Genomic DNA, 24,045 nt, shown 5'->3' on the forward strand with positions numbered 1-24,045 from the left:
ATCAACTAATCTTGATTCACAAAAGCTGCAAAAATAAAACCAAAATAAAAACACATTTATGACATGAGACTATTGGAAATGCAAAACACTGATATTAATTAATTTTAGGTATGATAATGATAGTTACGTTGATAAAAGACTATGTCTTTTAGAATTGCATACTAAAGTATTTAAATATGAAATATGATGATGAAGATTTGCTTCAAAATAATACGAGGTGGAGAAGGTAAACAGGTGTTTAAATGAAAATAGTATTGACAACATATTAATTATTGAGGCTGAGTGATCAGAATACAGAGAGGTTCATTAAACTATTCTCTCTACTTTGTATGCTTGAAATTCTCTATAATGAAAAGTTTGAAAAAACGAGTTAAAAGCTTATAAAAAGCTAATTGTATAATGGTGGATATATGACATTATACATTTGTCAAAATCCACAGAATATATGACACCAAAAGTGAACCCTAATGTAAACTATGGACTTTGGATGATGATGATGTGTCAATGAAGGTTCACTGATTGCAACAAATTGTGGGGTACCAGGGGGTATGTGTGTACTTTCTGCTCAATTTTGCTGTGAACCTAAAACTACTCTTAAAAATGCTATTAAATAAAAGTTAACCATGCAATTCAAGTACCCCTTTCTGATCCCATTCCTCCATGCAACATGGTGTGTGTGTGTGTGTGTGTGTGTGTGTAGGGGGGGTGGTGAGGGGGGCCTGCATCTACTCTTCTCTCTGACACTAGTTAACCCCAGTCTGTTGGGCAAGTCACAGAACTTTACCACTGGAAGTTATTTCAACTTTCAATGTCTTGGTTTCCTCATCTGAGAGATAAGAAAAGCAATACCTGCCCTATTTTTCTCATTGGGTTGAGGTGAAAATAAAATGAAACCACGTGGAAGTGTTTAAAACAACGATACTGCGATAAAGCCTAGAGTGCCTCAGCTCCAAGTTCATTGCCATCAGAACTGGCCGGTTGGGGCCAGGTTATTATCATAGGCACGCTGGAGGGCATGCCCTTGGTTAGGGGATTTGGGGCCACATGGAGTTTGGCTCAGTCATTTTTCAAATTCTCCAAGGTCTTTGTTTCTTCCTCATTCCATTTCTTTTTATAATCACCCTCTTTCTTTCTGTTGTAAGGAGGACTGAGCTCAGTTGTATCTAGTTCTCTGGACTTTTACAGATTTCTGCATAACAACAATGGCACCTGTAGTTCTTTACAGACTCCATCCACTCCCCCCCCCCCCCCCCCCCCCCCCCCGTTAAGTTGCAGAAAACTTTGTTCAAATGAAATCTTACCCAGACCCCAATAAACAAGAGATAACAGTGGGGCTGCTCTGGTTTCTCTGAGACAGTGGTTCTCAACTGGGGACAGTTTTTTTCCCAGAGACATTTGGCAATGTCTGGAATCATTTTTATTGTGATGAATGAGGGAGGTTGCTACTGGGCAAAGGGGGTGCTTATCTAGCAGATAGAGTCCAGGGATGCTGCTAAACATCCTACAATGCACAGGACAGCCACTACACAGAGAATTATCCAGTCCCAAATGTCAATAGTGTCACTATTGAGACATCCTGCCCCAAGAGAGCAGGAACTAGGTGTGTTTGGCTCATTGCTGTATCCCCAGTTTACAACAGATAATGAATATCACATAGCAGGTGCTCAATAAATATTTGTTGAAATGAAAGACTGAGATAGGGGCTGGGCCCAGGACACTACCAAACTCCTAGGCTATTTTCTGTAGAGGGCAGGGTTATACTTTCCAAAGCTTTGTCCTGTCATCTGTTCTATGTTGTTCTTGCAATGCTCTTTCAGGGAGCAGACAGCTCAGCACACATCCAACAGAGCTGGGACCCGACAGAACCCAGTTTCCTTCCATATGCTGTGCTGATGGCTGCAGAGCCAGCTTTGGCTTTGGACAAGGGAGAGACTGTGCTATCGTTCCAGGACAGCCCAGGTGAGAAACTACCTTGTGACTTAGCTCTGTGCTCCTCACTTCTGTCTATGCTTCCCTGTTGGTGCTTCATCTTCTCTAATTGTGCAGTCAATACTTCCTGTCTGGACAGGGCAACCGGGGCCCTTCCAAGATTTATGCACTCAGCTCGGTACAGGACACACTCCACAGAGTGACTTCTCACCTGCCTAGTATTGATCCCTTGTTCCTGGCATGCGGGGACTGCAGGTCTGTGGGAAAGTGCGTTTCACTGCATCATGGGGTGCTGAGTGGAAACGCACACTGAGCTCGACTACAGCCATTTATGTCCACACTTTCCATGGTGTTAGCAGCATGGCCTTATATTTCTAATGTCACACTAAGTGCAGACCAGGGAAATTATTCCCAACCGCACTCTTATAACCTGAGTTTCCTTATTATCAGTAGGGTGTGTTAAAGAGCTGTTTTAAAAGGATTTCCTTGTTTATAGAAATGAAATTAATTCAAGATTATCCTGACAATAAAGGTCCCTTCACTCATTTGAATGGATGTGAGCATATCAGACAACAGGAAGGATTCCAGGCAGCCAGGAGGCAGTTAATAGTGGCAGCAGTTTGGGGATGAGCACTGTCTGGGGCTGCGCTAGTCTCCTGGGGATAGAAAGAGGCCATGGCGCAGTCCTTGCCTTCATGACCTTACAGTTTAGTTTGCAAGACATGGTCTGTACTTTAAAGAATAAACAGCAACACACGTCACAGGTGTAGGACACACTGTGAATATTGCAGGAATCTTCAGGAGGGTTGAAGAAGTCAGGGAAGGCTTCCTGGAGAAGGCAGTCTTGATGCGAGCCTGGGCCACAAATCACTTTCCTGGGACACAAACACGGGAGACTTTTCTGAGAGCAAGAGTAGCATAGAGAGATGTCTGTGCCCTGAGATCCTCCCTGGATGTTCAGAGCCGAGACTAGCTGCAATGTGGTCTAAAGAGCCTGGTCCTTCAGCAAGGACCAATCCTGTTGACCAGTGTCCAGTACTTAAGTAAGGGCCAGATTGAAGAGGGCCAAGTTTAGAAAGATAGGAGTTTCTCCTATAAGCAGGAGTTACTGGGGAGATCAGCTGTTCTTATGCACTGAAGTAGGGGAGGAGAGAGAGTATTTGGGGTACCCAGGGGTACTGCAGCATACTTCACAGACCTCACTGTGTTACTTCAGGCTGGCCCTGAACACCAGCTCTGTCTACATCTGGGTCATGGAGTCCTGAGAAGTTCTGACTATGGGGATGGGGGCAGTCAGCAGGGCTGGGAGCTTGACTCTTAAGCTCTTGGATGGAACCCTCCACTTTTCATGCTCAGATTTGCAGTGAGCCAGTTAGGTGCCCTTTTGGCTTGTGTGGACTAAGTTTCAGTTGTATTTCTGTCATAAGAAAACAAAGATGGTCTGACTAATAAATCAATGGATATCTGTTCTTACCAAAGGTCTAATAAGTCAATTCACACAGCAAATTCATCATTGATAAAAGCCTAACATGTTTCTTCTCTGCCAGAAGGATTCATCTTTTAATGAGGATTTATCAAAAGTTAATTTTTGATATGATTGGGGCTTTAAATGGTTGAATTTTAGGATTACTATTTCAGAAGTGGACAGTAAGCCTTCTTAGCAGCCTGAAAATTGATTACTAGCAAGGCCCACTCCAGTGGATCCTGGAGGGCTGAGATGCGTGTTCCCAGACTTGTCCACCTCTGCACATAAATGTGAATCTCCACTACTGCTCTGTGACTCACATGTTCTTATACCGGCTGTGAATTTATCATCATGATTTTTGGAGTGAGACACTGAGGCTTAAAGTCCTAGTTTCACCACTTGCCAAACTTGGGCTAGCTGCTTGGCTTCTGGTACCTCCAATTCCTTGAAGTAAAATGAGAATTTTAACAACATTTATCTCTAAAGTTAAAACGATACTGTAAATGTGAAGATGCTTGGTAAAAAGGTAAAGTTCTGTACAAATGAGAGTCACAGCACAGGCTCCTGGGAACCTGAGCTTTTAGGTGGCAGGACAGAGGAGGGGGGTGGGGGAGATAAAAGAGGACACAGTTGGAAAAACCTCTGCCTCTATCTTAGTGTGCTGACAATTTGGTTACTTAGTTTTGCAAGAGGTGTGTTGTCATCAGGAGGTTTAAGAGAGAGCACTGGAGGTTTTGGCCTCTTTTTAGAGTGGCCCTGGAGAAGGGCTGGAAGTGGGTGGGCAGCCATAGGAAAGGTGTGACTGAGATCCCCAGCTCTGCACTCTGGGAGGGTGTCCCCTTACCAGGTTAATGCCATTCACTTCTATGTGCCGGAGAAGGACGCTGGCCACATGCTCTGTGTCCCACTGCACATCTGGGTCATCTGGGAAATCCCTGGAAGGAAGAAGCACAACGTGAGCACCGTTTCTAATCAGGCACAAACTTTTCCCTAAGCTCTGTTAGTTGTGCGCCAGTCTGTGACAGGGATTACATGGGGGTGCTACCCTTAAGCATCCTGATTTCCATCAAAAGAGATACGACTTAGAAACATGACACAGCTAGAAATTGATGGACAATTCCACAGAACACACTTTTGGGGCTTTGTGCTTGTGGCTGAGGGGAAGAAACAGACATCAATGAGATAAGGCTCTGTCTACAAGTTGGAGAGGCAGATCTGTTAACAGCGAAACTGACACAAGGCAGAATGATGGGTATCCTTATAAGAGTAATAGTGATAGTGTTTTAATTGAAAAAGTACAAAGGTATGTTACTTCATTTAACCTCATGATCATCTTTTGAGGAGCCTTGACAGATGAAGTTAAGCAGCTTGCTTGAAAAGTTAAAGTTGGATCGGAATCCAGGTTTTCTGACTGCAAAGCCAGGATGATTTAGTAAGTACTAGGGAGCTGGCAACATCTGCCCTCCGGTGAGGCCACACCACGTCACTTATCTCAGGAGCAGAGGGCTCTGCAGATTGAGCTGCATTTTATCTGTGTCTCCACTGGTCACACCACACACGTAGCTCCTCCTCTGTCCTCTTTTTTGTGCATAGATCTACAGCGTCACATGATATGAGGCCAAGGCTTCAATTTGACCCCCTTATTTGAAAATGTTATAAATAGATATCCATCTCTCTTCGGCTCAGGTTCTGTGGCGACATCCACAATATGACTGAAGGACATGGGCTCTCCTGGCAGGCTGCTATAACCTCTTTATGGACAAAGGCCATTAACTGACCCTTTTAGGACTTTGGTCAAAGGAGAGTCACTGAAGGTTTTCCAGCAGGAAAAATGACATGAACCTCAGCACTAAATAATACAGTTATTTCCATTGCTTCATGTCTACCTCTACGAAACCCTTAGGGTGCCTTCTGTGGAGGGCAGCTTTATACTTTTCAAAGCACTGTCCTGTCAGTCATTTCATGTGGTTCTCATAATGCTCCTGCAGTAAGCAGGACAGATAGCTCAGCTGGTAGCGGAATGGACAGAAAGTAGAGACTGGTACAAAGTCCAGCCTTACTCCCTAGGAATAGAACTAAATATGGTGCGTAGAACATGACCTGCTGAGCTCAGGCTGCTGAAGGAAAAAGAGATACAGGGATCAGGGAAAATACCTTGGTGTAAAGACAGCTACATACATACCGCTGGTGGGGAGGTCCACATATATGAATCAAGGCATCATTTTGGAAACTGAATATACCAATAATACATAGTCACATGGATGGTGAAGCGGTCTAAGAGAATGGGTAGGGCAGTAGTTGGCTAAGCGTACTATTTTCTGGTTCTGAAGTGCTGAAAAATGAACCCTAGCATGGGAAAGCCCATTGCAGCCTTCCATTTATTTCCAGAGACCTGGGACCTGCTATTCCAGGGCACTTCATGGAGAGCGAGGTCCACAGGAAGAGGTGTTACTCTATGCCATTCCTTCAGTGGCTCTACCCTCTCATAGGAGATATGAAGGCCAATCACTTAGGGGCTTTGGGCCTGGAAATGTCCCCTCTGTAACCTGATACATCTGATACGGCAGCATCATCAAGTTTTTGTGATCAAGTCCAAACTCCTCTTGGTCAAGCATTCAAGATTTTCCCCAGTTTATCTCCTTTTTTTTTTTTAATTATTATTTTTTAAATTGGGAAATTGGGGGAGGGGAACAGCATTGGGGGAACCAGGGAAGGGGAACAGACAAGTTGCTGTCCTTTTTTGTTCTTCAGTCTAGTTGTGGAGAACGTCGCTTCACTGGCCCATGTTGGTATTATCATTGCGCTCTTCCCGGGTGAGGCAGTCGCTCGCTGGCCATTGGACGGCCACTCATGGTAGCTCATGGTAGCCCCCTGCAGCTCCACTGCAGCCTACGCCGTTGGTGACTCACGGCAGCCCAGCTCTAGGTCAAGGTGTTGTTCATCATCTTAGCTGTGGAGGGCACAGCGTCACTGGCCCATGTGGGATCCGAACTGGGGCCCTGCTGCTCAGAGCTGGCGTCCCAAGCCAACTCTTAACCAACGTGCCACTCGGCCAGCCCTTTATCTCCTATTTTGACCCTCATTTCTTTTTATTTGAAAGAGCAAGTAAGGTAACACAAGTGAGAAAACATTTAAAAACTGTAAAGGGATATTAAAAAAGTAGTGGCTGTTACTGTTGCATTAGCCTAAGAAAAACCCCTTCTTTCTTGCTTGCTCTGAAACCCCTGCAGAGCTCTTTGCTGACTGCCTGTATCAGTGGTCAGTGGTTTCAGAGTGGGGGTGGTCACTCCAGGAGATGTATAAGACAATCCAGGGAGGGAAAGCCAGAAATCACTAGAATTTTTATTTATGTTTTTCTATCTTTTAAAATTTCTATTCTGGAGCTATTTTATAAGGTACCATATACTAACAGAGTTTAACAATGCAATTTAAATAATAAACCACAGATATGGAAAAGCATACTCAAATTTTGTTTCTTTCTGTCAGGGGACGATGATCAAAAATATTTGGAGATCACTGCTCTAATCTAATCACCCTACATTTTATTTTTCCCTGGATATTTAAAAACAACTTTATTGAGGTATAATTTATATAATATAAAATCCACCCACTTAAAATGTACAATTTAGTGATGTTTAGTAAATGTTTTGAACATCTACATTTTATTTTACTAGTGTTTTGCATATATTTGGCTGACCCAAAGGCTGCTATACCTAATCAGTCTGCGAGGGGTTGAAATATACAAGGAAGAGCTTTGGAAGATAGCAACTTTATAAAAGTATGAATTTCAGAGGGCAGCAGGCCTCCCAATGGGATCACCTCCCCTCAAAGCAGGAAAATATAAAATTTGACACTAAGAAACTTCAAACAGATACATGTTAAAAAAGTAACTCCTTTCAGACCAACTGCCTGAGTTGTTCTTTGCCTAAAGTTCAACCCTAATCAACTCAAGGCTTGGGTCTAAGTAATAACTTTTGCAAAGTTCCTTTCTTCTCGGATGGAATAACAATTACACCTTAGATAATAAACATGCTGGCAGAATGTAAACAGAAGTGTTGCTGGTGAACAAACTTTGCCCCATTTTTCTTTGTCCTGTAGCCCTCTTCTTGGTGGCTGGAGTTTGTATGATGACTAGAATTGAAGTAGCCATCTTGGTCCATGAAGTAATCTTAGGTCTGAAGGCCAGACACAGCAGAGTGACAAAAAAGGAAGAGCCCTGGCCCTTACAACTTGTGGAATAGAGCCATTACACTAGTCCCAGACAGCACACCTTTACTTGTCACAATTATTGTGGTTTTTCTGTCATTTGCTGCATTATCAAAACCTGATTTATATATGCCATAAAATTTTAAAGTCTCCATTTAAAAAAAATTATTTATTATTGAAATAAGGTTGTAATGAGCATCCTTATACATAACTCTTTGTATGCATCCCTCAATATTTCTTTGGGATAAAATGATAGAAATGTAATTTCTATATAGTTATTGGCTATTTCTAGCTACATTACAAATAAAGTATAGTTTCAAACTGGAAAATAAAAAAGAAAAGAAATGTAATTTCTGAGTCAAAAGTGAAGTGAACATGTGTAGATATCTCTTTTAAGAACCCTGTTATGAAGAAGAGATGGAAAGTATGTTAACTCATAAGAAGTGCAGCATTAAGGGGGTGTTTTTTAAAAGGAGAGAAAGAATTGTGCATTTTATAGGCTGAAAGGAAAGACTAAAATGCATAACTTATAGCAAGAGACCCATTCTTGGGGCCAGCCGAGTGGCTCAGTTGGTTAAGAGCTCGAGCACTGAGCAACAGGGTTGCCAGTTCGATTCCCACATGGGCCAGTGAGCTGCACCCAAGCTGAGCTGCCAACAGGTGGCAGGATGGCTCAGCTGGTGAGAGCATGTGCTCCTAACAACAAGGTTGCTGGTTCGATTCCTGCATGGGATGGTGGGCTATGCCCACCCGCAACTAAGATTGAACATGGCACCTTGAGCTGAGTTGCCCTGAGCTGCCAATGGGCAGCCGGATGGCTCAGCGGTTAGAGCATGTGCTATTAGCAACAAGATTTCCGTTTGACTCCTGCATGGGATGGTGGGCTACGCTTACCCGCAACTAAGATTGAACATGGCACCTTGAGCTGAGTGGCTGTGAGCTGCCGACGGGTGGCTGGATGGCAACTGGACTTGGAGCTGAGCTAGCTGCGCCCTCCACAGCTAAGATTGAAGGACAACAACTTGGCTGTTCCCTTTCCCCAATTCCCCAACACTGTTCCCCTTCCCCCTTCACCAATAAAATCTTAAAAAAAACAAAAACAAAAAAGCCCCATTCTTCTGAAAAACCTCAGGTGCAGAAGCACCTTCTTTCTTATCACTATAAGCACCCCAAAAAGTCCAGTTCATTTACTTCCTTTTACAGCTGGAAAGACCTGGTTAGAAGAGAATGATTGACTTACATGGGGCATTATGTAGGCACTACGGGGGCCAGCTGACTGAGCAAGTATTATAATAGAATACATATATTGTTAAGACTTCAATTTCATCTTGTTAACCAACCCTTCTCCTTGGAAATCACATGTATGTAATTCAAAGCCAATATGAAAGTAGAAGTCAAGCCTCGAAGAGTAGCCAAGCTTTGGATTTAAAGAAAGCTGGGAATCACTCTCCCTGTGTGATGCAAATGGGAACCATGCAATGGACCTGCTTCAACAATAGACAGGTGTTCTAAAGTAGCTCCTTGGTGGCTGGCCGAGTGGCGTGCTGGGTAAGAGTTGGCTTGGGACGCCAGCTCTGAGCAGCAGGGCCCCGGTTCGGATCCCACATGAGGGCCAGTGACACTGCCCTCTACAGCTAAGATGGTGAACAACAGCTCAACCTGGAGCTGGGCTGCCATGAGTCGCCAGCAACAGCTTAGGCTGCAGTGGAGCTGCAGGGAGCTGCCATGAGCTACCAAGAGCCGCCGTCAGCAGCCGTCCAGTGGCTGGTGACCAATCTGCCTCGCTCGGGAAGAGCACAATGATAATCCCAACATGGGCCAGTGAAGCGACGTCCTCCACAACTAGACTGAAGAACAAAAGGACAGCAACTTGTCTGTTCCTCTTTCCCGATTCCCCAAATGCTGTTCCCCTCTCCCAATTCCCCAATAAAACCTTTAAAAAATGAAAAAAAATAAATAAATAAAGTAGCTCCTTGGCTGCTTGTTACTTCCCCCAAATCCAGATATGTACAGGCATATAGGGAATGGTAAATTAAGGTATTGAGCTTAGCGTTCTTAGAAACTTCCTTTGATTATTAGTAAGGTCCTTCATGGTTTTGACTGCAATTTTAATGAAAGAGTATGGCAATCTCTCAGATGCTGACAGGCATGGGTAATTTTGCTAAGATATAAAGCTGAGCAACTCTTTCTGGTTGAAACAGATAGATATAGTGATAGATATAGTGGCTGAAACCAAGTTTTTGGCAGGTTTTGCCCAAAGCAGAGATGACAACTGTGAAGAACTGAGGACCAGGAAAACCAGAGGTTTTGCAGCAGGCAGTGGTTGTATGTCCCTTACTTGATGGGCCTCTCTTCTTTCAGGAGAATTCCAGCCTGTTGAGCCCTCTCAGCTCAGAAATAATAACACTAACACTCTAAAATGCCTGGCAAGTCACACCTTGTCCCTAGGCTTTCCAATTCAGAGACCTGAGGTCTTGCCACTCCTCCCTGCTACATCTCAAGTCAGCCAGGTGGGGTTTCCTAATAAGAAGCCAGCAACAGAGGACTGGGAATGAAGGCAGAACTTCCAAGGTCTTTCACAAAGGAAGTGTGAGGACTGTTTACAACATTTAAAAGTATATTAAAGATTGTTTAAAGAAAATAGGTATTTTACAAAGCAAGAAATGTAAGCTGCCAATATACGAAAAACGTACGTTCTTCCGATTCTCAGAAAATGCAAAATTAAAGCAGGACGTTTAAGTGGAGAGGGGCACAGGGAAAGAAGCTGTTCTGTACTGTGGGTGCCACATCTCAAGGAGAGGGCAATTTGGCTATACGCAATTATTCGTGCCCTTTGACCTTATCTTTCTAGACATTTACTCTAAGGAAATAATCAGAGAAGCCTAAAAGTCAAAGTTAGCTCAGGCAGAGATACCACTTTCACCGCAACTACAGGGGAAAAAGATGCGCAGTTCTGTTGTTCTGACACCAGGGAGCAATTTCTCTAACTTCCTGAATGTGGCTTATGAAGAATGCTAAAGATAAAGTTTTGGGGCAAGTTCAAAGCAAAAGTAAAGAAAGTGTAGATACACCCACGGTAAGGAATATTAATGCAAAACAGGAAAAAACCCCATCAAGTTACTAAACTTTACTTTTGTTTCTGATTTCTCAGTCTAAAAGAATGAGACATATGAAAGAGGAATAGCAATGTATTTAGAGGAATTGAATTTTAAAAACAAAATAAGTTTGTGAGAGAACTTCTACAGAAAAGGCTCTGAATATGTTCAAGTGTCCAGCAATCCTAGCCTAGGTTCCCCAAAAAGCAGAGCCTAGGATGAAGGCTTAACCATGTGTACTTTTGGGGGGACTGTGACCCCTGGAAGCAGGCGTGACAGAGGAAGAGCCCACACAGGATGCTTTATCAACTTGGCCCCAATTATGGGCACTGGCTGCGTGATGCCACGGGACTCTCTGAAAGTTGTAGGAAAGCATCTTAGAGCTGTCCATCTGTCCAAGAGGAGAAAGAAGGAAGTATTTTATCTCCATTGGGTGTTAATTCCCCAACACTTCAAGGTTGAGCATGCTTAGGCACCTGAGACTGCACAATGGCAGAGAAACCCTAGGGCAGAAAGCAAGGGGTGGAGAGTGGGCCTGAGGTGAGCAGCTATCAGATGGTACTAGCCTGACCCCCTTGGCAGCCATGGCCAGGAGGGATCTGGAGTGCAGCACGTCCTCCACAACTGAGGGCTGGCCTCTGAGAGAATGAATCATTGCACATTTAACCCATCTGGACTAAACACACACTAGGTCCCCAAGCTGGGGCTAAGGTTTGGGGATACAAACATGAACATAAATCATGGTCCCTTCTCTCTAGAAGCTTCATGCCTAGTGGGGGTGAGGTTTACCTTGCCACAGGATGAGGAATTTGCAAGGGGACAGAAACGGTCAAGGGCTGGAGGGAAGGAATGCCAGGCTGGGGTAGCAGCATGGCTTGCTTACAGCATTGCCATCAATCAGTGGTTGTTGAAGCGCCTTATCTAGACAACGGCACTTTGAAGACCTCTGAGGAGAATGAGATGTGTATTTTGGAAGCTATCAAATACCACAGAGGAAGCCGACTCTTGCCAATCTTTCTTGCCAATCTTTTGGTCCGATAACTACAATCCTCACAGCCCCTTCCCTGGGGTGTATTTAATAAACATAATGTTAATACTGCTGAAAAGAGCCCCAAACTTAGCCCTGCCCTAGACCTTTGTGTTCAGTAAACAGGCAGACCTGTCAGCCTGTGAGGATTCACAAAGATAACATTTGTTTTCCTACTGACCTGAATATCCTCAAATGCTGACCTTTTCTACACATTCTAATGACTCACCCTGGAGACACTCTTTAGAATCATTTTAGGAGGGTCATGTAAAAATATTCTGTGGGTTGTCAGTTCCTTTGGTCACAAGGCCCCCGGCAAGGAAAGCCCCTTTCCTCCTCTCCCCACTCTGGGAAAACCCGTAGGCCCAGGTCTGCCCTCCCCCAGCCCCAGCCCTGCAGGCAGAGGCTGGCTATACAGAGTCTGCCGCTGGAACTCCACCAGGGTTGGGTAATAGCTTATCTCTCTGAAAACCGAGTCCCACTTTTGCACACTGCACTCTGAACTTTAATACATACAGAGGCTGCTTGCACACCCTTATTTGGTCTTGTGGTTTGTACGGCCCAGCTGGGAGGTTCAGCCTGCCCCTCCCCCACCCACCTCTGGCACATTTCTAAACTCGATTACTTCCTTTGTCATCCAAGGCGGGCAAAGGTCATTTGAGTTCAGTGAACACTGAGGCCAGCTCAGAGCCTGTAAGATTACCTGGGTCCTGTGCCGTCCCAGGGAGCCTCCAGCTGCTAATACTGCCACCCAATGGGCCACTGTGGGAGGGTTCACAGTTTTGAGGAGCATGGCTGATGAAGTGCAGCAGAAACCACAGGGCAAAGAAATTAGATCTAAGCTGAAGGAAGGTTGGAGATGTGACATTCTAAATCAGGGCCAGGCAACTTCTGGGGGTGTCTCAGGATCACTAATGACCAGTCTAAGAAAAAACAGGAAAAGAAACAGGGAAAAAAATAAGTAAAGGAGAAAGGAAAAGACAGAAAAAGTAAGAGGACTGAAAACGGAAGTACATGCATAAAAAGCAATGTTTTTATTAAGCCCCTGCTCTGATAAGGGCCCCATTCTCAACCAGTTTAGGGACCCAGAAAAAGACCAAACGTCCCAAGAGACCCGTGTCCACATAAGGCTTAAAGTTCCCAACACTAACCATAAAATGGACATTTTTCTTTCTCATAGGACATAAAAGGGATTTGCAAATCATGGCTGTTAGGTACTATACTCACATCAGTTACACCACTGCCTGGGGTCACCTTTCTTAGAAAGATGCATTTCATATTACCACAACAAATAAAGTCTGTAGAGTTTGCAAAGTTCATGTGAGAAATCTCTTTCTAAAAAATGCCAATTTGCTGTCTTATGTGGCTACTGAAAAACAGAAAAGAACCTGTTCACTGAACACACTTCAGAGGTCACGGAGTTCTGCTCGCCCCCATTAGTCTCAAAAGAGGTAGTTTAAGAGGCAGATACTTGTATCCAGCCCTCCCTCCCCTCTCCCCCCACTCTTGACAAAGACAGTGGTGGTGGGAATGGGTTTGCAAGTAGTCTTGGATACAAGAAGACAGAGGAGGAATCTCCTACCAGAAGGCTGTGTAATATCATTTTGAATAGAGAAGCAAGGGTCAGTAGCATAACCTTTTGAAACGGGTCTTTTAAATCTTCTGGTGCCTGAAATTTCTACCTTATTGTTTTTGTTTGTTTGTTTTTTTAAGAACCAAAATGTGGGTTACTTTAGAGAGGGGGTTCATCCCTGATTTTGGCAAGCACCTGAAACACTGTCATAAGCCAAGAAATAGACAAGACAGAAAACCAGGGGGTTGGGGACTTGAATCCCTCTGGGCCAGCCAGGGCCTGCTCACAATAAGCACCCACTAGAATTCTGAAATGGGTGACTAGGGAGCTCTGGGAAAGCTTTAAGGTAGAAATGGTACTTTAATGTTTAGATTCCACCAAACTGCAAGTCACCATGAGAGATTATATAAGGAATGCAAGTGGGCAGAATGATCAGACAAGGGTTCAAATAACAAAATGTAAGACAAAAAAGTACCATAAGAAAAGTCAAACAAATTGCTATGGGGGTACAGAGAAGGAAAATATAACGTTTTACGGTATGGATCAAACACGGTTTCGTGAAAGCAGAGGCATCCCAACAGGAGCTCAGAATTCCAGACAGAGGAGAACAGTCTGAGCTAAGGTGTGCAGGGGGAATGGATGCCTGTGTTTGGGAACAGGAAGTTCAATTTAGCTGGGGCACAGGGTACCTGTCACCTTATAGGAGATTGATTTACAGAGAGGAGTTATGGAGGGGTTTAGTAGGCGTGGCCATATCAGGTATGCTTTAGGAAATTAAGATGGAAACATTCTGAGGAATAAATTGGGGGTGTGGAGGATGGCTAGTCAACTACAAGAGTCCAGTCCAAAGGAAATGGCCATGAGATTGGAAAAGAGCAAAGAGCCAACAATTATTACTAAAGAAGAGTTTGCCAGATTTAGTCACTACGTGGATAATACAAACCAGGAATGACATCAAAGATGACTACAGCTTTAAACAGGAGGGACTTCAGTTTTTAAAACATTCCTTTAAAGTCAAATGCTGTCCTTTTTTTTAGTGATCACTTGGTATAACAATCTGAAGTGCCAGAATGAACACTGAAATTGGTGGTATTCAGTTACAAAGAGCTCCTCTGAATGGTGCTTACTTTTTTGGTTTGTTTTAAGATCATCAAAATTAAAACAATACATTAAAAAGATTATCATAAAGAAGTTGTAACCATGGAGAAACTATCCGGGGATTGTCTCAAGAGCGCAAAAACGCTAGCTTGGAAAACACTTATGTAGGGAGAAAGGACATCTGAAGACAAGACAGTGTAATAAAATGGAAGCTGGGGGAGAAACTGGCACAGAGAGCAGAGCAGTCAGTAGGACCAACGCTGCCAAGAGCCTGAAGAAGATGAGCCCCGAGAAAAGGCCATTGGATTTTACCCCTTGAGAAATCCTTAGCAGCCGCCAAAAGCAGTGTTAAGAAGTGGGGCAGGCAGAAGCCAGCCTACAAGGACAGAGGTCAGTGGGTGGTCAGAGCAGCACCAGCACATGCTTTCTAGAAGTCTGGGGGTGATAAGAAAGAGAGAAAGATGTAATGGAACCTAAAGGGACTGCAGTCTGGGGAAGGGCTTATTTACAATCTTGAAGATGTTTGAAGACTGAGACAAAGAAGTCCGTTGAGTTGGTAGAGAGTAAAGCCACCTGAGAAGGGCAAAGTAACAGAGACAGGAGAAAAGAAGACACGGGTAAAAGTCTGAGGCAGCTTGTAGAAGAGGAACATACCAAGCAGAGAGCAAACAGCTATTGGTTTTAAGTGGGTTAACTGTCCCAGCTTCCTTAGGTTGCTGTGAGGATTACATCAGAAAATATCTGAAAAACACTTAGAACAGAGCTTGGCATGTGATGAGTGTCCTATAAATGTCAGCTATTTTGCTGATTCTTGATTGGAAGGTAATTCAATGCCAAGGAATGAAATGACCAGTGGGGTATGAGACTTCACAAGGAAGGGGTCAGTCAACAGCAGACAGTCCTGTGGGATTAAATCACAAAATGTAATTTGAAGAGAACAGAGCCAGGCTGTGACGGGCCTTGAGGACTCAGCTAAAGGCCCCCGTCGTGCCAAAAGGTAGGGAATACTCTGGGGCAGGCAAAATGAGAGAAAAAGTCTGTACAGAAGTCCAGGTAAGAGATGATGAGGGGCCAAACTAGACAGTGGAATGAAAAGATGGAGATAAATAGAAGACCTGGATGCACAGCTAGATTCTACATGACTCGCAGGCCGAGAAGAATAGGGGAGGAAGGCTAAGTGGACCTGAGGCACCCACCACAGCGAATGCAAGGAGGATGCTGGTGCCGGCAGCACAGATGTGAGAACTAAGATGTCTGGAAGAGAGCTGAAGAGAGAACCCTGAAGATCTACAAAGGGCTGGCAAGGAGAGGAGGCAGCAGAGGAGGCTGAGAAGGAGCGGCTGCAGATTGCCTGTCTGACTTGCTCTGGATAGCACATAAGCACCAACTACTAGCTGCATGCCCAAGACTAGGCTAGATGCTGGGAACTGAGCATGACGAGTACAGGGCCTGATGGGGTATAAAAGCAGCTTCCAGGGGCAATGACATCGCGGCCATCCAAGTTCATGCTGAGGCCCGTGCAGGATGTATTTCCCTCCCTATGAAGAGTGCCAGCAGCACTGAGGAGGGCAGCGCAGAGCCCATGGTGAGTTTAAAGGTTAGCCAAGAGCAGGTGCACTGCTGAGCACTGCCTGAAGTAAGAGTAAAGAGTGACTCTGAAGCTGTGACTGACCTGCAAGGGACTCCTGAGGCCACCCTGACCCACTGGGAGGTGACCTCTGAGATAAGGCTTTAATCTGGATAAATGGATTCCAATAGAATTGAAGTGGATTCCTATTCTAATTCAACAGTATTAATAATAACCACTAACTCTGTAAAAATTCATTAAGAGCTTTTGTATAATTGATTTAAAATTTTTACAAAATCTTTGATAGATTAACATTTCTCCTAAGAGTGTTAAATCTTGAGTGAGAGATTTTTGCTCCTCACAAATATCTCTTGAAGTAGACATTATTCCTTGTTGCTGGGCTCAGAAAGGGGCTGAGTCCTACGACCAGCTAGGACAACAAGCTCAGCTTCCTGCTAAGTGTAAACATCAGGATATCTTCAGAAGCTGCATTTTGCATTGACCCTCTCACTCACTTAATGAGCACTCTGGATTCCCTAAGATTGTTCTTAATAAGAGTGGTAGTTTGAGGGAGAATACAGTCCTCCTTAGTGGTATTGTTGATTCATTAACTAGAGAATGTAAGACTTCGAAGGGAATTTAGCAACTGTCTAAGTAGTTCCATTAGCCTTAGAAAAAGTCAGTCTTCTTTGAAACCAGTGCTAACTTAGTATGTTTGGGAGGTAAATGGTTCTGTTTTCGAGGTGTCTAGGTAAGTGTAATAAGGTCACATAGAAATAGATATTTTGCATAATAGTATCAACTGTCTGGTGAAATAAAACCCAGACCAATTATCATCTCTAATTCAGTTTTCCATTGTGCTATCTCTTTCCTAAAACTTGGGCTTTTAAAAAATTGTAAAGAACAACAATATGGATTCTTTCTATCTCCTTCTTGCACTGTCTGAGATCCTGGTTACTGAGGCCAAGAAAAAGTCTAGGTCAAGTGGCCATCAGCCACTCCCCTTGCCCAGAACAAGGAAGGCCTTTCAGGGAACTGTGGGCAGGCAAGTCTGAGGGACATTTCCCAGAGAGACCATATCTGCTGGGAGTCACATGGCTTCTGACAGGCAAATTTTTCTTGAAAAACAGTGGTGTCCAGATCAGGGCAGTCTACCACTAAGGCGAGTTACAGTCCTGGTCCATTGATCAACCCCATCTTAGCAGAGTCCTTATGGCTACCTGTCCCTCTCTCCTTTTATTCTCTAGGCAATATCAGAATTTCTGAGGATGAATATCTAAAGGTTTTCATTGCTCTAGTTTACCTGTGGCTTGCTCACTTCTTATCACACAGAAGATATAACAATGGGCGCCAACACCATTGTACCTAAGCTTCAGCTCTTTCTCCTGCACTAGACCTAGACCTTATTTCCCTCTTATTGAAAATTCTATCACAGGCCCCCTTTTTCTTCTTCCTTCTCCTTTGGCCAGTCTTACAAAAATTCACCAAAATCAGTATCCAAATCCTTCTAGAATTAATATTTCTTACACATAGGCAAAGAACTAGGCATTAAATATTGCAACAGAAAATATCTACCAGGCCAGGGATTTATGAGGAAAACAATCGAGAAAGAATTCAAATCACTTCAAGATCATTCGCAATTGGGTTAATTCTATTTGGTGTGGTTGCTTGAAAGTATAAACAGGGACACACTTGCAGTGCTGGCCAGGAGAATGTCTTAGTTATTCTGAATGTTCTATCTGGTTTTGTGGATAGCAACATGAATGTTCCCAGGGGTGGAATGGCATTCATTTATTAACAACCTCTGGCACTCAGTCTCTGAAACATAAAAGCAGTTAATGCTCTTTCAGAGTAATTAAAAATACTTAGACTTGGGGCTGGCTGAGTGGCGCGATGGTTAAGAACTGGCTTGGGACGCCAGAGGGCCCCGGTTCGGATCCCACATATGAGGGCCAGTGACACTGCCCTCCACAGCTAAGATGCTGAACAACAGCTCAATCTGGAGCTGGGCTGCTGTGAGTCGCCGGCGACAGTGTAGGCTGCAGCCCCTGTGGCAGTGGGTTGCCATGGACCACCGTGTGTAGCCAGCAGCCAGCGTGAGCGGTCAGCAGCCACAGTGAGCAGCCGTCCAGAAGCCGGCGACTGATCTGCCTTGCCCGGGAAGAGTGCAATGATGGTGCCAACTTGGACCAGTGAAGCAACGTCCTCCACAACTAGACTGAAGAACTAAACGACAGCAACTTGTCTGTTTCCCTTCCCCCAATTCCCCAGCACTGTTCCCAACCCCCCAATTCCCCAATAAAAATCTTAAAAAAAACCCCCCAAAACTTAGACTTCTCTTAGGCAAGGTGGAAAGCTGCTAGAATTAGCATCTAAAATGTCAAAATTTAACTTCTAAAAATGAGTTTAAAATGAACTATTGTGCTTCAGCAATGTTTTCCAACTGAAGTCCACAAATCCCCAAGTCTGTGGCAAAATTCACAGGAATCCATGAGTTCTTAGAAAAAGGCATTTTTACTTAATCTAAAAAAATGTTATGATTGTTTTTTTGACAATAAAGTAGATATGTTCATGTGATTTTCATGTTTGTATTTACCCATGTGAGAACATGAGTCTTCTCTAAGTACCTGAGAATTTTTTCTTTTTCTTTTTTTTTTTTTAAAGATTGTATTGGGGAACTGGGGGAGGGGAACAACAAGTTGCTGTCCTTTTGTTCTTCAGTCTAGTCATGGAGGACGTCGCTTCACTGGCCCATATTGGTATTGTGATAATTGCGCTCTTCCCGGCTGAGGCAGTCACTTGCAGGCCATTGGTCGGCTGCTCACACCGGCTGCCAGCCACTCATGGTAGCTTTATGGCAGCCCACTACAGCCTCACTGCAGCCTAGCTGGCGCAGGCGACTCACGGCAGCCCAGCTCCAGGTCGAGCTGTTGTTCACCATCTTAGCTGTAGAGGGTGCAGCGTCACTGGCCTTGATGTGGGAATCTGAATAGGGGCCCTGCTGCTCAGAGCTGGCGTCCCAAGCCAACTCTTAACCAACGGGCCCCTCGGCCAGCCAGAGAATTTTTTCTTTTGAAAAGGACCCAATGCTGTAAGCTAAACATGAACAGAAAATTAAATTAGGAAGAAATAAAAGATATTACTCAAGGTTAACAAACCCTCCTCTACAATATTGTGGGTTAAAAACCGGCCTCTGTTCTCTAGGCAATAAAAGTGAGTCTATATGTACCAACCGTCTCCTTCCCCAGCCTTAATTCCTCTCATGTGTGGAGTTAACATGGACCCAGGCAGGCACCATGTGGGGTTACTCATCCCAGGAGCAGGGAGTGCCTGGAATTACCCAGGTGAAGGCAGAGTTTAGACTTAGCATCCAAAGGGCTTGTGGTGACTCTTAAGCATCTGTGAGCCATCACGTTCCAGTCTTTCCCTTAACTCCTATGTTTTTCCAGGCCCATATGCTGGGCTGTGCCTGGATATGCCCATCTGTCTCTCTACTGAGTAGAGCCAGCACACCTGGTCAGGACCTCACGAGGGTCTGGTGAGACCACATGTTAAAGCCAAGCAACTTGTCCCAGTTTCCTGTCCTAGATGCTGCCTGTGGTTTAGCTCCAAACAAGGTCAACTCAGAATCACCAGAGGGCCACTTGCTTGACTTTGACCATCTCTGTTAGCTAGAAACTCTTGCTGCAGTGTCTTACTCACTCGGTTGGGCCTCCTTGGAAATAAACACGAGACCAATTCAAGCCTGTGTTCACCGCATCGTCAGGCTACTATGATCTGATGTCTACGTTGGCCTGTGCTGTTGAGGTCCCTGCGCCTTTAGTAGACATCTGTCTGTTATGATAATCTGGAGGGGAAGATGGGTGCAATGGGGACTGAATTTAGGTGTGATAGGAATAAATCAATAAAACTTATAGAAAATCCTCTCTTGGGATGTGTAGTAAAATAAATGTAAATGAAAGTGTAAGAGTTAGAGATATACATGAATGTGTTAGAGGATGATACTGAGCCTGAAACTATCCTAAGTAGGTCTCACTGGTCTCTTAGGCAAAAGTTCTTATTATTACATGTATCCATCTAGAAGGCACAGCACTTTTGATGCCAATAAGTCTAGTCTTATGCCTCACAGAGAGGCCCTAAACATTGACAAAATAAGCACCTAAACTGTGTCGAAATCTGGCTTGTGGAAATGAGTTTAAAGTGAATTGTTGTTCTGTGGCAAGGTTTTCTAACTGAGGTCTGCAAGGACTCTAGCCTTTCTCTTTTCTTGGCCTTAAGTCTTAACTGCATGTCCTGACCCATTATTTACACCATGTTTCAAGCTCCTCACATCTGCCTCACTCTTGTTCTTCTATTTCTAACCTGTCCCAACTTTCAAATTTGACACCTGACACTTTCTGACAATAATTCTGGTTTTCAACTGACCAGGACTTGGGTTCCCCATTTGTGACAGGCTGCTTCGGAATACTTTAGATGAACACCTTTCCTGATTAAGGAGCCCTGGTGGCCTGGGGTTTTGATCCCTGCCCTGTGAGTACCAATATCATCAGTGGAGGCTATCACTTTGCTAATGAGAATGTGAGCCTCTTCATAACTGGGGAACCTGGAGAAACTGCACTTGCCCAGAAGCTCATGGTCATGGCTCTGACACCCCTGTCCCAATAAGTTTCCAATGGCTCATTTTGGCAGTAGAGCAAATGGGACAATTCAGGCCTTTGAAAAGTATTTCTTTTCCCTTCTTAGGCAGAGTGACATTTTTTGTGTTCAGTCTGACAGGGATGGTAGAACAATGAGTCTTTTGGTGGAGGTGATATATATACTTAAGTCACTAAATCCACACATCTGGGAGCCTCTCTGGCCTCCTCTCTCCCTTATCTTTGACGGCCAATTGGTCACCAAGTCCTAGAAACACTACTTCTGCAACAGCACTAGAGACCATCTTTCTCTGTCTCATCTGCTACTGCTGTATTTCTCTGCCTCTTAAATAGCTGACCCTTGGAAAAATGGGGATTAGGTGCACTGACTCCTCACACAGTCAAAAGCCCAAGTATAACTTTTAACTGCCTCAAAACTAAGTCATCCCATCCCTCAGTATCAGTAAGGGATTGATTTCAGGGCCCCGACGGATACCAAAATTCGTGGACGCTCAAGTCCCTTACATAAAAAGGCGTAGAACAATGCATCCAGTCGGCCTCTGCATCTGTGGATTCCCAACCACAGATTGAAAATACTGTCTTCCATCTGTTGTTGGTCGAATCCGTGGATTTGAAACCCGTGGATACCAGGGCCAACTGTATATGTATAGAAAACAGTCTGTGTATAAGTGGATCTGTGAAGTTCAAACCCATATGTTCAAGGATCAGCTATATTTCCAAGCTGCTTATGCTAACTGGGCCCACCGCACCAAGTCTGGACCCCTCCTCGAGGACAAGCTGCTCCCTACAAGGTCGTCAGAGACAGCTTTTAAAAATGCAAATCAGATCAAGTCATTGCCTGGCTAAATATATTTCAAAGCCCCTTATAGTTTTAAGAAATTGTTGAAATTCCTTAACCTTAACCTAACACACATCTTCCGATCTGCATCTGCCTCACTAGCTCAAGAGGACATCTGTCGCATTCCCTCGGGTGTCTTGTTCTCCAGCTATCTGGAAGGCAAACTCTGTATGGAATGCAAATGGCTAATTCCTAATTGTCCTTCAAGGTTCAGATCACAGGTTAATGTGTCTGCGGCATTTTCCCGGACTCCTGCGTCAGAGTCCACGGCACCCTTTGTGGGCTGGCCTTGAGAACAGCCCTTCTGTGCTGTGCTCATGTCATTAGTTGGTTTGTTGGCCTTCTCTACTGGATTGTATGCTCATTGACGACAAGAACTTGATTTTTCATTTTGTATTCCTAGGACCTAGTATTTGAGATACATGCTCAAAAAATGAGTGCTGAGGGCCAGCTGAGTGGCTTAATTGGTTAAGAGCACAAGCTCTGAGAAACGGTCGCAGGTTTGATTCCCATGTGGGCCAGTGAGTTGCGCCAGAGCTGAGGTGCCACTGAGCTGACAACAGGTGTCAGGATGGCTTACCTGGTGAGAGCACATGCTCCTAACAACAAGGTTGCTAGTTCGACTCCTGCATGGGATGGTGGGCTATGTCCACCCACAACTAAGATTGAACATGGCACCTTGAGCTGAGCGACCACGACCTGCTGATGGGAGGCCAGATGGCGACTGGACTTGGAGCTGAGCTGGCTGCGCCCTCCACAACTAAGACTGAAGGACAACAACGCAGCTGTTCCCCTTCCCCAATTCCCCAACACTGTTCTCCTTCCCCAAATCCCCAATAAAATCTTTTAAAAAAAAAGGAGTGTTGAAAGACTAAATGAATAAACAAATTTCAGAATAAAGTAACAAACAAATTGAAACCCAGGTGCCTCTCATGAGCTCTCTCAAGACCTGTTTCCTCCTGATCTGTACGGGAACCTGGCTCAGTGGGGCACTGGTGTTTTGTAAATAGTAGCCTCACTCACAAATGTGGAATATGCATCAAACCCTGAGAACATAGGCTTAGGGAAAGTGCAGAAAATGTGAAACAAACTTGAGATAAAACCTGTGGCATTTAAGGACCAGGCAGTTGAACTAGGGTGACTGAAGAGGACTGACACAAAGTGGTCGGGGAAGTAAGGAGGTAGGACAGTCAGGGCCGAGTACTGCTACAGATGCCAAAAGTAGTGTCCAGAGGTCGGGGGAGTGGTCAGCATTCATCATTGCTGCTGAGAGAGCCAATAACATTGGGACTGAAAAGTATGCCACTGATTTCCCAATGAGGAAGTTACCAGTGACCCTGAGGAAGAGGAATTTTAACGGCAGAAGGAAGAGGGAAGATGGTGAGCCGGATTTTACTGCATTGGGAGGGGAACGAATAAGAGATGAGCATGTGCAGATGGTGAGTAAAGATAATACAAGATTATAAAAGAAGAAAGAGAAGTTGGGTAGTGATGGGCTGGGGGGGAGTTAAGAGGAGGTTTTTTGGTTTGTTTGATTGATAAGAGAATCTTGAACAAACATATGACAAGAACCCAAAACAATGAAATAAAACAAACAGAAATAAATGAAAATTTGCACTGAAGGATGCTATGGACATAAATTACGTGGCATAGGTCAGGATTATTGATGATATGTCAATGACGAGGCTGTAAATAACAGGTGGCCAGGTGTAGTCCTGCAGTCCTGGAAGCTAGTTCTAGCAAACAGATCATTGTTTTCTATCCTCTCTAATTTCTAAGCTATCTTCTCTGAATTCTGGGAATCTATTTCATAGGTCAGGCAATGGAGTAAGCAGCAATTTGACATTCACAACCTGTTTCAGGCTATGGATAAAAGACAGGTGACAAGCAGGCTCAAAGTAGGGAAGTGGTGACTTTCACAGATGAGATGAAAGGGGATGGCATTTGGCTACTAACACAGGATGACAGCTAACATTTGAATAATTTTTTAATACGTTATAGCCATATAATACTTGGGGCATACTTACATGAAAAAATTATTGTTTATCTAAAATTCAAATTTAACTGGGCCTCTTGTACTCTATCTGGCAACCTCGTTTAGGGTACATAACTTTTTGCAGGGCAATTATTCTGTTTATTGAATCACAAAATGTTAGTTGTGAAAAAAGACCTTAGGGATAATCTAACTCAACGCCTTTATTTTATTAAGAGAAGAATGAGGATCAGAGGACAGATACGCCTGCGGCTGTCATCTTGTTAGACAGAGTGGAGCTGGGACCAGATCATATAGTCCCTGGGAAATTCCCAATTCTGTGTCCGAGTCTGGCTCCAGGAGACATCATGAAATTCTCTAAGATGACTTATCATCAAATTAATTTTAATATACTCTATTTAAAAAAAGGAATTCAATATATGTTCTATGATGTCTTTAGGATCTATTCAAGAAAAAGGTACATTGTTAAATTGAGAAATCAAGTATGACATATCCCAATTACAAAAAGGTTGAGAAATAATAGTTTACGCTGGACATGAGTCCCAGGGAGAGGTTATGTCTACTTAAGTTTTCGTGGGTAACTTCCATGGGTAATCTAG

At 44.1% G+C, this 24,045-nt stretch overlaps 1 protein-coding gene across 1 annotated transcript in view; it reads right to left on the reverse strand.

Annotated features, from left to right (window-relative positions):
- Window positions 1–24,045, reverse strand: part of PIGL (phosphatidylinositol glycan anchor biosynthesis class L) — a 61,181-nt gene that overhangs the window by 9,108 nt on the left and 28,028 nt on the right. Inside the window, exon 3 of the mRNA XM_019641491.1 lies at window positions 4,239–4,329. Coding sequence (XP_019497036.1) covers window positions 4,239–4,329 — 91 coding nt within the window. The remainder of the gene's footprint in view (window positions 1–4,238; window positions 4,330–24,045) is intronic.

This window comes from Hipposideros armiger, unplaced genomic scaffold (genome assembly GCF_001890085.2).
Source record: "Hipposideros armiger isolate ML-2016 unplaced genomic scaffold, ASM189008v1 scaffold_61, whole genome shotgun sequence".
Taxonomy (NCBI): domain Eukaryota; kingdom Metazoa; phylum Chordata; class Mammalia; order Chiroptera; family Hipposideridae; genus Hipposideros; species Hipposideros armiger.